At 39.2% G+C, this 14,996-nt stretch overlaps 2 protein-coding genes across 2 annotated transcripts in view; both read left to right on the forward strand.

The window, feature by feature from the left end:
* Positions 1-1,053: 1,053 nt before the first annotated feature.
* Positions 1,054-11,079, forward strand: LOC127942167 (tripartite motif-containing protein 16). Its single transcript, XM_052537788.1, has 7 exons — positions 1,054-1,192; positions 3,914-4,512; positions 4,738-4,824; positions 4,945-5,178; positions 5,268-5,418; positions 5,535-5,594; positions 9,897-11,079. The coding sequence occupies exons 2-7, from the start codon at positions 3,922-3,924 to the stop codon at positions 10,427-10,429; spliced, it is 1,656 nt and encodes a 551-aa protein (XP_052393748.1). The 5' UTR covers positions 1,054-1,192; positions 3,914-3,921; the 3' UTR covers positions 10,430-11,079.
* Positions 1,054-14,996, forward strand: part of LOC127942149 (E3 ubiquitin/ISG15 ligase TRIM25-like) — a 35,681-nt gene continuing 21,738 nt past the window's right edge. Inside the window, exon 1 of the mRNA XM_052537766.1 lies at positions 1,054-1,192. The gene's annotated coding sequence lies outside the window, so the exon portion shown is untranslated. The remainder of the gene's footprint in view (positions 1,193-14,996) is intronic.

The raw sequence follows: 14,996 nt of genomic DNA on the forward strand, positions 1-14,996 counted from the left end.
TCCGCTGGATTTGTTTCGCCAGCAGCTGACATTTAATAAAAGAATAATGCCAACATTAGCGTATATACTCTGTCCACATTATGCATTTAAGACTCAATGAATACATAGTTATCATTTGAAAAACCTTTACTCACAGAGATTAGGCTAGGTCTACATGTTTTGTGGAGGAAAATGATTGAATCCCCTGTAGATGTCTTCAGCGCGTTCCTGCGCTCACTGATGATGCGTCATTATTCACTCACTATTCTCATTATAAACAGCAGGACAAAACTTTTCCACACCTCAAACTTTGCTTTAGTTGCTGGTGCAACCAAAACATGTTCGCCAGAGGCAAGCCTCCGTTACACCTACGCATTCTTTTTCGCATCTTTCTCGCGCTAATCGAAACACACATGACCGCTCGTTTACCTCGCAAACCGGAGCGCAAGCCCGAGCCGCGGATGAAATAAATTAAGCCCGAACCCGACCAAACCCAAGATCTTCAGCTCTAATTGGCATGACGTTTCGTGCAGAATAAAAAACAGCAACCGGAGTGCAACATTCTCGAAAAAAATATAGTATGCAGAGGAGACTGCTGCCATAACATAAATGAAAACATCACTGGCTTCGACCCAGCTGCATTTATGATTTAGGCAATTCAAGGCAATTAGGCTGCGCAAGGTCGGAGTATTTACTGCCCATCTTTCACCAGAAAAGCCGGCCGCTGTCAGCTGACAATGGTGGCTCCTTTTCATAACTCAGCATCTCCTAAAAAAATAATAGTGTACATATTTGGTTAAAATCGATTCCCTATTTTCATTTTCGAAACTTGTTTTGGTTGTTCAGATCGATTGTGCAATCGATTTTCGAACGAAAAGTGACAGCCCTACTGACTATCGGTTTAATCATATCACATCTTTCTTTTCTAATTGATGACGTTAATAACATAATCATTGCATAAGTGCTTGTATTTTTAGCGTTACCTGTACATTTAATCTACAAGTTACCACAAGTTTGGGCTTTTGGTTTTGCTTAGATATAAGAACTGAGTGACTTTCGTTTTAGTGTTGATCAGACGAGTGTACGGAAAGCAGAAAGTGTCCGACTTCACCATTTCTTAGACTCTTCTGATCGACGGATCATCTGTCCATCATTCAACCTGAGAGAACAAAAACAGAGAGGCAGAACTCGCTGTCTGTGGTGATTTCTACAGGTATTTCAATATGACTGGGGTTTTGCTGTGACTGTGCTTTGTTTATCGAGGCTACGTTTTAGCGATGTTTTATATATTTTTTAGAGTCTCAGTGTAGGCCCAGGTTTAGTTTTTAGTTAACGACGCTGACGAATACATTTAAATAGGTATTGGTATTTTAAATGTAGGACTAAACTATAAATGTTTCATTTGACAGTATTACGTAGCTAATAAAACTTTTTTAATTATTCAGATCTTACGTTTCATGCCCCAATAAACGAGAAGTTTTTTTTTTTTTTTTTTTAATTTAAAGAGGACTGGGATTAAAAACGGTTAACTTAATTTTCTTTTATCTGTTTAAGGGCATCTGTTTACATCAAAAATCCTTTTATATTTTGAGTGTTGATTATTAAATGCACGTGGATAATAAATTTAATGGTTACGAAATAAAATTTACTTTCGGTTTTGTTTGTTCAATACATATTTTAATTTTATTTTATTTTGATGTTTTTATGACTAACCGGTTCAATCGCCCACAGGTTTAATATTGTAAATGGGTATAAGTAAGTCGAAAGGAAAGCACAGATTTTTGGATTGAGCTTTTATGAATATGAATTGCACCAACGTGACTTCCATTTACTGTAGATCAGCTGACAGGAAAACCGAAAATGAGTTATTTATAGAATCCGCGGGAATGTCGTCTGATCATCTGTGAATCATTCAACTAGAGTCAGACATAATCTGGAGCGTGGGCGGGGTTTTGACTAAAAGTATTTCCTAGCAAGGTTTGTGTGTGTGTGTTTGCTTGTTTTGTTTTTATAGTAAATATATTCTGTAAGTCTATAGAACAGAAAAATAACTGATGATGCTTGTGTAAAGCCCATCTATGAAAAGCAATAGATTTCTCCACTTAAATCGTCCATGTAATTCATTTATGAACAACTCATAAAAAGTTATAAAACATAAATAGGCTTAGCTGGTAGCAAGTTGATACCGGAAGGATTCAACACCCACAATATAACTAAAACATTGACACAGACCAGTTCCTAAAATAGAGCAATAAGGCGCCTTGTTTATTGTGCTAGAACATTCAAAATCATTTATAACTACGAAATACAAAAATACACATTTCAATACAGCACTATATAAAACAAACACACTTCAACCATATATATCATATACCTAGTACCTGCTATGACAACAGTTTTCCAACTCTGGCACAAACAATCAGTGCCGTCTGGACAAAATATTTTAAGGCACTTTATTAAACCAAATCAGCCCAGTCAAACCAATCAAACCAGTCTTCCATCCAACACAACAAATACAACTTATTTACCTTCAAGAATGAAATCACAGTCAACTATCTGGGATTCATTGTGCAACCCGCCATTAATCCAAAGATAATACCATCCCATTCATTAAGACTCAAGATTCAAGATTTTTATGTGTCTCATACATGGTTATAAAGGATGCCATGCTAGAAACAACCGTGCTCACCCTATCAGACAGGACCACCATAGCCATCACATTCACCTCCCCCACCACTAATCATCATCCCGACAAGCTTATAATTCATTTTACTAACCACCTACACAAAACTTAAAAGAAATGTTCCAGATATCGTCAAAAGCCCAGTGTCCTTCATAAGTTATAGTCTACTCTGCAACCCAACTATCTTCTCCATTAGACACAAAAGATCTGGGTAGATTAAATGGGTTAAATGCCTCCCTGCTGTTGCTCTTCTAGACCGCCGCAATTGGACTGGAGGTACTTGAGTGACTTCAAACATTTGAGATTCTTCTGAACCAACTTGCTCCACTGAATCAACGTCTGATCACTTTGAAGGGCGTAGGCAACCATAAATCCTGAATCTTTATAATAAATAAAAAGAAAATTATTAGAAAATGTGACATACAGCCAAGTATGGTGACCCATCAGAATTCGTGCTCTGCATTTAACCCATCCAAAATGCACACACACACCCGGAGCAGTGAACACACACACAAGCCCCTTTCACACTGCCATTCCGGCAAATACAGGGGTAAAGTGTTCCTGCAATTGTTCCCTGGTCGCTAGATTTTGCACTTACACACTGCCGGTGATGACCCGCTATATGTGCGTGCTTTCACACACAACCCTTGAAGATCCTGTAACGACACATGACATCAGCGCATGACGTGTAATGTACGAGTCGACAACGCTAGGCACGTTATACTTTCACTGAAGCAAGCAAACGATCTCGGCGTCAGCGCGGAAAGTGAGGAACTAACTGATCTCTGCTTCATTACAGTTTGCTTCATTACATATGTTTTCGTCGCGAACGTTGATCTTCCATCAAAACAGACGGTAAAAGAGTCGCGTGATAACACGCGTCATCACTTCGACACGGAATTAGATCTGGCTTTTGGTCACACAGCGCTCGTCCCGGGTCGAACCCCGCAATGTTACTAGGTCCCCGACTCGGGTTGGGTTCAGTTCGGTAATCAATCCCAGGATGTGGTTGCTTTCACACAGAAGGCGACCTGGCAATGATCTGGAGATATTGCGGGTCCGACGTGCAGTGTGAAAGGGGCTACAGAGTAGTGGGCAGCCATTTATGCTGCGGCACCCAGAGAGAAGTTGGGAGTTCAGCATCTTGCTCAAGGGCACCTCAGCCGTGGTATTGTCAGCCCAAGATCCCAAATCCCAAACAACTTAATTAAGAAATACCAATCTGATTATTTTTTTGCTCTGTATGTGTAGATAGTGAAATGGCAGAAGCCAGTATCTCATGGACTGAGGATCAGTTCAGATGTTCAGTGTGTCTGGATCTGCTGAAGGATCCAGTCACGATTCCCTGTGGACACACTTACTGCATGTGCTGCATCTCAGAGTGCTGGGATCAGGAGGATTGGAAGGGATTCTACAGCTGTCCTCAGTGCAGACAGATCTTCAAACCAAGACCAGTTTTATATAAGAATGTGGTGTTTGCTGAAATGGTGGAGAAACTGAAGAAGACGAGACTTCTGGCTGCTTTTCCTGTCGTTCATCACGCTGGATCTGAAGATGTTCAGTGTGACTCCTGCACTGGAATTAAACAGAAAGCAGTGAAGTCATGTCTGGAGTGTCTTATCTCTTACTGTCAAACTCATCTTGAACAGCATGAGAGTCTCTTCAGAGATCGAAAACACAATCTGATGGACGCTACTGGACGACTCCAGGAGCTGATCTGTCCTCAACATGATCAAATGCTGGAAATTTACTGCCGTACCGACCAACAGTGTATCTGCAAACTGTGTTTGGTGGAAGGACACAAAAATCACGACACTGTATCAACTGCAGCGGCAAGGAAAGAGAAACAGGTACTGCTTTCTAAGTATCCTGAAAAAATTAAATGTATCATGGTTTACAATAAAATAAATGGCCGGACAATTGTTTTAACCATTAATAATTATCAGAAATGTTTAATGAGCATTTAAGAATGATTTCATTAGAATGATTACATAAACACGGTGAGCAGAACGTTTATTCACATATATTTAATGTAGAGAAAATATTAACAACTTAGTCCCGTATAATTTCTGCAGAGACATTTTGATGAAACACTGTTAAAAATACAGAAGATAACCCAGCAGAGGCAGATAAAGCTGAGAAAGGCTGTGGCATCTCATAAGGTGAGTAGAAGAAGAGAAGTTTGAGAAACTCTTCCTGTGCTCATGCTCCCACTTACTGTCCCACTGAAACCCACTATGAGTTACCAATACTAATAAGCTGTGATGTGTGTCCTATAACAGCGCTCTGTACAGACAACAATGGAGGACAGTGAGAGGATCTTCACTGAACTCATGCTCTCCATTGACAAACGTCGCTCTGAGGTGATGAAGCTGATCAGAGATCAGGAAAGAGCTGTAATGAATCGAGCTGAAAAACGACTGAAGCAACTGGAGCAGGACATCAATGATCTGAGGTGGAGAGATGCTGAGATGAAGCAGCTTTCAAAGACTAATGAACATGTTCATTTCCTCCAGGTAACAGAGATGTTCTCAAACACTGAAGACTTTAATACGCTTTTGTAATTACAGGGTGTTTGGAGTTTGTGTTGTCTTTGTGTCTGTAGAGTTTTGCGTCTGTCTCTCTCCCTGGATGTACAGATGACTTCACTGTCAGTTCTGATCTCTCTTTGGATGCTGTTGTTAAAGTTCAGTTTCAACTCAGAGATGAACTGCAGCAGTTTTCCAGAGAGACTTTAGAAAACCTATCTGGAAGAGGTAAATATTAATTTATTCTCAAATTTTAGTTCTGCACCATTTGTTAAAAATATATAAACAGTTTAATTTAGGTTCTTCATGAGAATTAAACTGCAAATATGTTTTGGTATCTGTAGTGAAATCCATCCAGGTCATTGGCACTCCTGAATTTCAGACCAGAAAGGAGTTTCTTCGATGTGAGTTACTATGAAAAGCCACTGAGAAATTCTAAGTTTTCTATTAATATGGTTCACTCACATTAGTACTTATGGGGCAAGGCCAATTCTCCGAAATACTGAAGCAGATTTTTACTGAATTCATTGTTCATGTAGCTGCACAATGGCATTTCAGTTTGCCAAAAAAAAAGTGGGGTTGCCTACCAATATAAGTCAGAGAAGAATGCCATTACATCAGTCTTTCTCCTTCAGTGCAAAGTTTGTCTCCTCGCTAGACAAAGAAGCCTACTACTTACTTTAGAAGAGCACCAACTGCGGAAAGACGTTCACTCTCGCTGCGCTTTTCCTCTGCGGCCATCTGGCGACACTTAACATCAAATTCCACTCTAATTAAACCTATTTCTGCAATTTTTGTTGCAAAATGTCTTGCCTCTGATGAGCAAGGTGAGAATGTCTCTTGCCAGGGTCATCTCAACTCTGAAGTAGCGATCACAGAGATGGACTGCTTTCACTGTAAGAGCGAGCATAAGTCTTGTTTTGCTCACAGAAAACCAAGTGATGTCAAGTCAAGGCATTTCACCTTTCTAATCCCTGCAGGACCACCACAGTCCTAGTAGTTAAGGTCTACTCCGTGGGTTAACAAGCTGGCCCTGGACTCCATACTATGGCGGTCCTCTAGGTCTTTCATGCCAAACTCCGCTGCATGGATTAGTCCAGCCCAGACCTTGCTGAATTCAAACAGCTGCACAGTGCTACTAACCTGGGTCTGTGCTACAAAATCAACCGTCTAGTCAATTGTTTGGAGAATGGCCAGACCTTTGGCTCAACTCAACAGAGATCAAGGATGCCTTTCTCGACTCCCGAATTTCCCCCACAGTGCTTTCTGGCCCCATTGTGGATGAGTTTGCGGAATGCTTCACTGCAGCCTCTCCAGCTCAGCAGCTGTTTCAAGTCGCCAGAAGGCTCTGCCCAGTTAACAGCACTAAAGCCAGAGCCTGAGCTTTGAATGTGCCCTCAGATTGGCAAGCACTGTCCCAAGTGCCAAGGCCCCCATCTCAAGGTGACATTGGAGCCTAAGCCATATAATCCATCCTGATGCATGAGGACAGAAGAAGCAGAAGTCCTGCTGCGGCCAGACATCCCTCCAAGAAGTCACCCATTTGTCTTCCAATCCCCCATTGCAACACTTGGCCCATATTGCTTACCATGCATGCACCCAAGCATACTACTGCTGTTATAGGGGACCAAAAAAAATTGAAAAGCCCAGACCCCTCACTGCCTGGAGTCAGGCTTTGGAAGCTGGGTCGTGCAGACTATAAAATGAGGCCACTCACTCCAATTCACTTGAAGACCTCTTCCCAGACCTTCAGTAGTGTGGTCCAAACTTTGGTACAGGATACATGTACTCCATTCCGAAATAGAGTGTCTGTTGGCGAAGGGTGCTGTTGAAACAGTCCTGCCAGTACTCACTGGGTCTGGCTATGACAGCAATTATTTCCTTGCTTCAAAGAAAGATGATGTCTTCAGGCCCATCCTCAATTGTAGGCACCTGGACTGCATCCTGAAGACCTTACTATTCAAGATGTAGACCTGAAAGAAGATCCTCACCCAAGTTTTCCCAGGGAAATGGATCTTATAGGTGGATCTGACCATTCTTGAGATTCATTTAGTTCTTATTTCATGCTGGAATCCTCCTGAACATTCAGCAGCTCGAGGCGTCATTCGAAGTGGGGGTTTATCTTCCCCTCAAGATGCTAATCCTGATAGTGGCCACCTCCTCTGTGGTTGCCTTGGGCCTATATATGCAGCCCTTTCAATTCTGGCTAAAAGCACACTTCCCATCCCATGCTTGGCATATAGGACACTTCTGCCTCTGCCTCTCAAGGCTGAGGCCCCTTGGAAGACCCCTCTCCTGTATCACAAAGGCATCCAGCTGGGGACTGTTTTCCAGAAGGAAGGTTGTCACGACAAATGCTTCGAACTCAGGTTTGGGGGGAACTGTGCGATGGCAGACCGGCTTCCAGTTCCTGGTCCAGCCCGGAGCAACTTCAAAATATCCTCCAAGACTCCAACAGGAATGGATGCAAGTAATTTCTGAGCTCGGATTTCAATTGTGACCATTGGCCTGATAAATAATAAATCGATAGCCGATTCATGGCCGGCCAGTCAATAGGGAAGAACGACTTGGTCATGAAGTTCTTGAGGGGAGCCAGGAGACTCAATCCACTATGGCCTTATACTGTTCCTACCAGGGATCTATCCACAACCATCAGGGTCCTGTGAGGTCCTCTGTTTGAGCCTTTACATATTTGTAATTGTAAAGCCCCTGACACTTAAGACTTAAGGCTTTAGCATCAGTCAAGTGAGTGGGTGACCTGCAGGCACTCTCAGTGAACACATTCTGCCTTGAGTTTGGGCCTAATGACCTTAGGCTATGTGCTTAAGGTGCTCTCTACTCTGTTCGAAGCACATGTTATTACTCTCTCAGCTCTTCCTGCTATAGTGGATGACCAGGCCGCACACATTATCTTCCTGGTTCAGGTTCTGTCTGAGGTTGCAGACGTATATTCCTTTTCTATATATAGGTTCCTCACTTAACACAAAAGTGAAAGTAACCTACACCTTCATTATAGTTTAAAAAAATTCAGGTCTAATCAGGTCCATTTGAAAAAGCATGTTTACACAAGACCCGAGGCCGCTAATACCGATCCCAACCCATGTTCAAGGTACAAGTATTGTTGAAGTATTGGAGTACTATTTGGGTCTCGTGTTGGACCTTGGGTTTTCCAATCTAAGTGGACATGTGAAGGAGTATATGTACATACTCGGAGTATATGTAGAGCACTCTAGCCAGTTTCAGTAATCAGATCATCTCCTTATGGGCTTCAGAGCCATGCCATTAGCTTACACCTCAGTGGGCTTACAGTGCCCCATCAGAGTGAGGGCCCACTCCACCAGGGGTAAGTCTGTAAAAGTATCTGTGGGCCAACCGGCTAGTCTTCGCAGTCTATTTCCGTCTAAGGACTCCGACAAGGGCACCCCCCTAAGGATGGACTTGACTCTGGCCTTATGGCCTGAACCTCACTGATTCTTGTTTAGCTCTGTTCCTTATAAGTCCACACTTCCCTTAAGACCCTTACCTTGGATGCCCTGGGCCTGGGCTCACAGGATGCCTTTTCATTCTGCACTTATAGCTTGGTGGCATTGGATTTTCTTCCCCATAAGCATTAGTGAACACAATGTGGGAACCATATGGAAAGGGAAAACGTTTGGTCCCTAACATAACCCAGGTTCCCTGAGATAATGAACACATCCAGCCATGCTAAAGTGCTGCATGAGTCAATGCTGATGGAGTCTTTTTAATGAAATGGCATTCAGCACCAACTTATACAGGCAGATGGACCTTCTCATTTTGGTGGGCTGAAATACCATTTGTTCGTACAGCTACACAAACATTATCAAATCAAGCTTCAGTATTTTGGAGAAACATTTGCCCCATAAGCTTTAGCAAACACAGTGCTCATTCCTGCTTGTAGATATCCAGTGAGACTTTAGTAACTTTCAAATGCAACTTATCAAAATTGTTGTAATTTGCAGCCTAAAATTGAATTCTTATAGATTTTTATTTTAAATTGATAGACTGATAAATTGATTATTTTAACAGTAAGAGACACATTTGATCCTCTGGCATTGTACATTTGGGGGTAACACTTGTGTTGTTCACGGTCAAAAGTGACCGAACACCTGAAATCTTTTTTTTTTTTTTTTTTTTTTTTTTTTCATTTTGTGAGGAATGTTGATTTGAAATGTCAGTTTTTGCGTTTATTTTACTACAGTCAAACCTGCACACAAAGAAAGACATTTTGTCAACACACAACATCAAAGTTAAGCATAAATGTAACAAATATGAACAGGAATGCTTTACCAGAGGTTATCAATCTGATTTCAACTACTTATTTGAGTTTTCTGGCAAAATTTTGCCATATTGTTACAGCCACACCAGTTTAATTGTGTGTGTGTATTATAGTGTTGTGTGTGTAAGTGAGTGTGTTTTGTGTTACAGTCACACTAGTTCATATACAGTCTGTGTGTATTTACCATTCATTTCCATTGGCGGTCATTGTTGACCGTGAACAACACAAGTATAACACATTTTTTTTAACGACCATTTAGCTTTTTCAAATCAAGTCCACCATAACATTTATTGGGTTTTGTACCATTCCGATGAAATGGCAATTATTTTAAAAATCTTATTATAAAAATCCATCAGAACTGTTCTGAACTGAATCTGAAAGGGAATAACTGTATGTTTATGTCCACTAGATTCCTGTCGGTTGACTCTGGATCTGAACTCAGTGAATTATTTCCTCTGTCTGTCTGAGGGAAACACTGTGATTACTGTCGCTGACACAAATCAACATTATCCTGACCATCCAGACAGATTTGATCATTGGTGGCAGGTGTTGTGTAGAGAGAGTGTGACTGGACGCTGTTACTGGGAGCTGGAGTGGAGCAGCAGAGAGCCCTCAGGAGTGGATATAGGAGTAACATATGAGAGCATCAGCAGGAAGGGCAATAATCCTGAGAGTGTAGCTGGGTGTAATGACCAGTCCTGGAGACTGTACTGCACTCCTATCTCTTACTCATTCTGGCACAATAACACAGAGTCTGTCCTTCCTGTAGTCAGTATTTCCAGTAGAGTAGGAGTGTTTGTGGATCACAGCGCAGGAACTCTGTCCTTCTACAGCATCTCAGACACAATGAGTCTCATCCACAGAGTCCAGACCACATTCACTCAGCCGCTCTATGCTGTGTTTGGACTGGATAGCAACTCAAGGGTGAAACTCTGTCGATAATTTTGTCATATCACATGCTGAATCGGTGTCAGTAAAATTCTAAAGTTCTAATCAGAAATAATGCTTATAATTATAGTTTAATATAATTACTTTAATAATGGAGTAAATTTTCTCATCCGATGAATGTAATAACGGCTGTAGTGTAAGAGAGCTGATAATGAATGAAAATGAAAATAATGTTAAAATTTAATGTTACTCATTTAACTGTCAAAGGTTTTCAGATCACCCAGTAAAATAATTTTGATGAATAAAGTGGCAAGAATAAACTTGTAAAACTTTATTTTATGGCTCTAGACAAACACAATCTGTCTAAACTAATAACACAGAAATACTGTAACTTTTTTTTATTGTATTTAGTTGCATTTCAGGGTGGAGAAAGCAAGTGAAGCTGGTTCCTAGTTGGATCACATGACATCTCCAAATTTCTTGAAGCACTTTTAAATTAATTCTTGCTTCAATTGTTCCACTATTTCCGCTGAGCTCATCAAGTTCTGAAGAAAATGAAATAAAGAAATGTACAGATTACACCTGCATACTGCATGATCAGATATAACAGAATTAATTTATAATACACGTTCTGTAAAAATAAATAATTGATATAAATAAAAATAATACAAAATAGACTAGTTAAAAGTAAAGCATGGGATTTTGGTTTGCTTGTGTGAATATGAATCCAACTTTTATTACAACTTCCAACTTTCAAGACATTTTCAAAATGTCTATTTAACATCTGACAGGAAAAGTCCTAAACACTCTAAAAATACCTTTTAAAAATACCTTTTCCAGATGTAAACGCACATCAGATATAATGATATTGCAGCAATACTGCAGTTAAACTGTAGTAATCATGTTATTTTGGTGCACACCATGATTTTAAAAGTATTAATTTCTAACATTTATTTCCAAAAAACTGACTCTAAGCTTTTGTATGATATAGTGTATAATGTTACAAATGCTTTTTATTTAACATAAATGCTAATCTTTGGATCTTTCTAGTCAAAGAATCCCGATTTTTTTTTAATTTTTTTTTTTTATAGTTTTAAATATTTATAATAATAATAATAATAACTAGAATTAAAAGTTAGTGAACTAACTTTGATGTTGGCTTGGCCATCTTGGCCATGGGGCAAAAGAGCCACAGTACTTGTGTGCCCAACATTCTTGAGTTGTCCCGCTGCAAAAAAAATACCATAAAAAAATACACCTGCAACAGTGTTTTTCCATGGTCCCTTGCTGTTTTCTTTTTTAATAAAAAGCCTAGGCTATGATAACAGCTACGACAGCGTAGCTACGACAGGAATATTGGATATAATATCGGAGTAATATAGTATTTTAAGAAGCTCTTAAAAATATATATAAATGACTTTACCATGTTGTGCAGCGCCGATAAATAAATAATATTAAATACGTGTTGTCTACTCATGAAATACACGTATTTAACGTGTTGTTGACGCATTAAAATTCACGTGTATTTGACCCTCTTGGCCTTCCATACACATTAGACGTGAAAAAAAGGACATTGCGTTGTTTTGATATGGATTACTTTATCACAGAATATTTGTTCAACAGCACTTATTTGGTTTAAAAGTAGACATGTCAAGCTTTCTATAGATATATCTCTCATGTCTCTTCCTTGAGTATTCATGGAGTTACAGTTCATTTTAATGACACGTTTGTAAATGAAGATCAGGGCAGACCAAGGCTGCAGACAGCACACCTTGTTTGTTATCTTTATTTTATAAGTGCCCAAAGTTTTGTTGTTATTATGTTTGTATCCAAAAAAAAAAAATAGACCCTTTACAGAGACACGTTAAAATTAAAGTGTATATTTGACCCTCTTGGCCTTCCATACACATTAGACGTGAAAAAAGGATATCGCGTTGTTTTGATATGGATTACTTCATCACAGAATATTTGTTCGGCAGCACTTGTTTGGTTTAAAAGTAGACATGTCAAGCTTGCTATAGATATATATCTCATGTCTCTTCATTGAGTATTCATGGAGTTAAAGTTCATTTTAATGACGTGTTTGTATGAAGATCAGCGCAGACCAAGGCTGGAGACAGCACACCTTGTTTGTTATCTTTATTTTATAAGTGCACAAAGTTTTGTTGTTATTATGTTTTTATACAAAAAAAGTGGACCCTTTACAGATTCGATTGATGTATTGCTCTTATCTGTACGATTAAAACTGAAAATGTAATTTAAGTAATTGTCAGGGTTATCAGCAGAAAATGACTCAAAACGCGTATATGCGTTAATCGACTCCAGAGTTAAAAGGCTGTCGTGACTTTTTTCCTTCCAGTATTCATAAGCTGTATCACGCTGTCAAATTATATGTCATTTTGCACACATAAACATATCAAAAACACCTCAATTCTGCTCTTGTTGTGTTCTAATGGGTGGATTAGTGCTGTGATATTATTTTTGGAATCTCTTGAAGCCAACTTGATGTGTTGAATGCTCGGAGCACGTTATAAAACGTATTCTTAAAATACACATTTCTGTTTTAATAAATGCTCATATTAAATCATAGCATAACACATAAGCAGGTACAAAAATAATCAGTGATGCATATGCGATCATTTTTGTCGCAGTGTAGCTCCCTGCTTTACCATGTCATGCAACGCTGAGCAATCGCTGTGACGTTCAGTCCGACAGAGAATATCTCATAAGCACATATAAACACTCATTTTCATGTGTATAATATATTATTCTAATTGTTGTGTGCCGTTTCGCTGCAGTGTTTTAATGTGAAAGGCTGTAATTTCTCTGTGGACTTCCAAGTGTTCAGAGAAATACATCGCGAGCTCGCGGGCAGTTGCGCTGCCGCGAATATATCATGTTATTACTTTAAACAGTTCAGAAACATCTGAATTTAGCTCTTGGTGTGTTCTAACGTGTGGATTGCGTGCAATCGCCGTTTTTAAAGGTCTTAAATAAGAATGAATTCGCTCGTTGTGAGCTCCGTGGAGACAATGACTGAGCTGATCAGCCATGATTCTTCTCTCGTCTTTCTGACTGCTCTTCTGCCCAGAAATAAATTATTAATGAGCCCTGACCCCTGTAATAATCAGATATGTTGGATTAGCTTGTCAGTTTGAAGGAAATTGTATTATTTACGGAATTTCTGACCGATTTAAAAGTGAAAGTAAACCGAATTCGCTCGTTGTGAGCTCCGTGGAGACAGCAGCAGTGATTCTTCTCTCATCTTTCTGACTGTTCTCTGCCCAGAAATCAATTATTAATGAGCCCTGACCCCTGTAATAATCAGATATGTTGGTTTAGCTTGTCAGTTTGAGGGAAATTGTATTATTTACTTGGTATTTTTAACCGGTTTAAAAGTGAAACGAAACCCGGCCGACTCCTCCCTTAATCTCGGGTATTGCAACTAGGGGCGCAATTATTCTCAGATAATGTAAGTCTATGGGTAATGTATTTTGACATTTAAAAATTAATAAAAAAAAAACTTTAAGTCTGATCAGTCTGAAAATATATAGCAACCAGCACCGCTCTATCCCGCAGGTGTCTGCCGAGTTTGGGGCTTGTGGCCTTAAAGCCCTAGGAGGAGTAGCGTTCAGAATTTCTGTCAGAAAAATAATAATAAGAAAAAAAAGAAGAAGAAGAAGAAGAAGAAGTTTAAATAGCATATCAGTATGTTGGCAAGCCAACATAATTAAAAAAAGGTTTACTGAACAGCAAATCAGTATATTAAAATAATTTCTGAAGTATGTGACACTGACGAATGGAGTAGTTATGCTGAAAATACACCTTTGAACACAGAGATAAACTAGAATTAAAAGTTAGTGAACTAACTTTGATGTTGGCTTGGCCATCTTGGCCATGGGGCAAAAGAGCCACAGTACTTGTATGCCCAACATTCTTGAGTTGCCCCACTGCAAAAAATAAAAAAATAATAATACCATAAAAAATACACCTGCAACAGTCTTTTTCCATGGTCCCTTGCTGTTTTCTTTTTTAATAAAAAGCCTAGGCTATGATAACAGCTACGACAGGGTTGTCTAGCTGAATGCGAAATAAGTCATGCAAAAACCATAATCAATTTTAATAGTACTGACAACATATTTTAAGTTATCACACTACTGAAAAATTAAAGAAGGGACACTATATATAGTATACTTCGGTGAGTCAAGAGCTAAACAAAAAGTCCTGTTTCATTACAAAATACTGTAACTTTTATAAACGTTATACTATCACCACAAAATTTTAATTAATATTTATTAAAAAATAAATATTTCATAAAACTGAAACTTAAATATATTATTTCTATAGGCTATACAAAACAGTTACGAAAAAAGACTAAATAATAAGGCTGAATAAGCTGATCTATAGCATGTTAAATGGTGGTTGCCTGTCTATGAATGGTACACCCCTCTAAGCTCACAGAAGTGGTTTGACCCAAGTCCTCAGCAGCCAATGACATTGACCTCTTCAAACTGATTTTTAAGGTGTACTTCAGTGTATTTCACGTGAAATACATGTTAAATACCCGCTGATTTTTCACTTGTAAACAACACTATTTAACACGTTAAATAATATTGGATAT

Source organism: Carassius gibelio, chromosome A3 (genome assembly GCF_023724105.1).
Source record: "Carassius gibelio isolate Cgi1373 ecotype wild population from Czech Republic chromosome A3, carGib1.2-hapl.c, whole genome shotgun sequence".
Classification (NCBI taxonomy): Eukaryota; Metazoa; Chordata; class Actinopteri; order Cypriniformes; family Cyprinidae; genus Carassius; species Carassius gibelio.

Bases quoted from the DNA above. Each gene is read 5' to 3' on its own strand.
- LOC127942167 (XM_052537788.1), top strand. From the start codon at position 3,922: ATGGCAGAAGCCAGTATCTCATGGACTGAGGATCAGTTCAGATGTTCA. The intron at 4,513-4,737 runs GTACTGCTTTCT...TAATTTCTGCAG, and splicing joins CGGCAAGGAAAGAGAAACAG to AGACATTTTGATGAAACACT. The intron at 5,179-5,267 runs GTAACAGAGATG...TTGTGTCTGTAG, and splicing joins AACATGTTCATTTCCTCCAG to AGTTTTGCGTCTGTCTCTCT.